The sequence below is a fragment of the Gekko japonicus genome, unplaced genomic scaffold, assembly GCF_001447785.1.
Source record: "Gekko japonicus isolate JY-2015 unplaced genomic scaffold, Gekko_japonicus_V1.1 scaffold2575, whole genome shotgun sequence".
NCBI lineage: Eukaryota > Metazoa > Chordata > Lepidosauria > Squamata > Gekkonidae > Gekko > Gekko japonicus.
In genome coordinates, this window is record NW_015173754.1 from 210,816 (window position 1) to 212,229 (window position 1,414).

Consider the following 1,414-nt stretch of genomic DNA (forward strand, 5'->3'; position numbering starts at 1 on the left):
AGTGGAGCCTGAGTGGTGGGTGTTGCCTTCTGACACGCTTCCAGTGATGTCGGGGGGGTGTGGCATATGCAAATGAGGTATGCTAATGAGTTATGCTAATGAGCTCCTGCACCTCTTTTTCTGCGAAATGACCCCTGGCGATGGGAAAGACCTCTGCCTGAGACCCTGGGGAGCTGCTGCCAGTCTGTGTTGACAGTCCTGACCGTGGTGGACCAAAGGTCTGACTCAGCAGAAGGCAGCTTCATGTGTTCACTGAACTTTCTCTTTGACTCCTCCAGAAGGGGAACGTCTTCCTTGTGGATTACAAGCTCCTCCAGGGCATCCCAACCAACACCATCCAAGGCCAGCGGCAGTATATGGCCGTCCCCCTCTGCCTGCTGTACCAGGCGCCTTCCGGGGACCTCATGCCTCTCGCGATCCAGGTAACCAGGAGCCGGGCGGGAAGAGGGGCTCCAGTTCTGCTGATTAATTAATGCTGTGCGCATATTCGTGGCGTCAACAGGCCGCCTCTCCGGAGACCTACTCCGAGAGCCTCTCAGGTCACAAGCCAAGAATAATCGATTGTTATTTTATTATCCATTGTATTAGCGAATGGAAATTATTAATTGTAATTCATTTACGAATCGTAATCGTGTCCCACCGAGTCACAACTGACTTATGGCGGCAACCCCTCATGGGGTGTTCAAGGCAAGGGATGCTCAGAGGTGGCTGGCCATCGCCTGCCTCTACCTAGCAACCCCAGATTTTCCGGGGGGTCTGTCGTCCAAGGACTAACCCGGGCTGATCCTGCTTAGCTTCCAGAATCTGACCAGATCAGGCTAGTCTGGTCATGGCAGTGATTAAGTGCCCCCAAGTCACTCACAACTGATTTAGGTTGACAGTTTTTAAGGCCAGAAATGAACAGAGGTGGTTTGCCATGGCCTTCCCTCCAAGTACTGATCCAATGCTCCCTCTGAGCTGTGGAGTCTTAGGGAACACTGGCACTGACCCTTCTTAGCTTCCAGGTCCTGATGAGATCAGGGTAGCCTGGGCTATCCAGGCTGCTCTCGAGTAGCAACAATACCATGAGACTGTGACCTCCAAAGCATAGATTATCAATATTAAGAAGAAGCCACGCCCCCCAAAAATTTAATTAAAACCAGGGGTCATTTCCTGCAGGAGCGCACGGGAGCGGAGCTCCGGCAGTAAAGAGCCCAGGGGGCGGGCACAGGCAACAAGCCCCACCCCCTGCTCCCAGCAGCCCTCAGTCAGAGCAAGAAGCAGCCAGGTAAGTTGCAGAGCCCCCCCCCGGCCCCCCGGTCCAAAACAGTCCAGTGGCAGCTTTAAGACCTAGTTTTATTCAGGTGTACAAGCTCTCCCTCCTCTGCGAGGACAGATCTGCACTCTCCCCCCCCAAAACACACCACACCCACAA

At 53.9% G+C, this 1,414-nt stretch overlaps 1 protein-coding gene across 1 annotated transcript in view; it reads left to right on the top strand.

Annotated features, from left to right (window-relative positions):
* LOC107120726 (hydroperoxide isomerase ALOXE3-like) overlaps nt 1-1,414 on the top strand; it is a 27,729-nt gene that overhangs the window by 14,956 nt on the left and 11,359 nt on the right. The window contains exon 7 of the mRNA XM_015423496.1: nt 279-422. Within this exon, the coding sequence (XP_015278982.1) occupies nt 279-422 (144 nt within the window). The remainder of the gene's footprint in view (nt 1-278; nt 423-1,414) is intronic.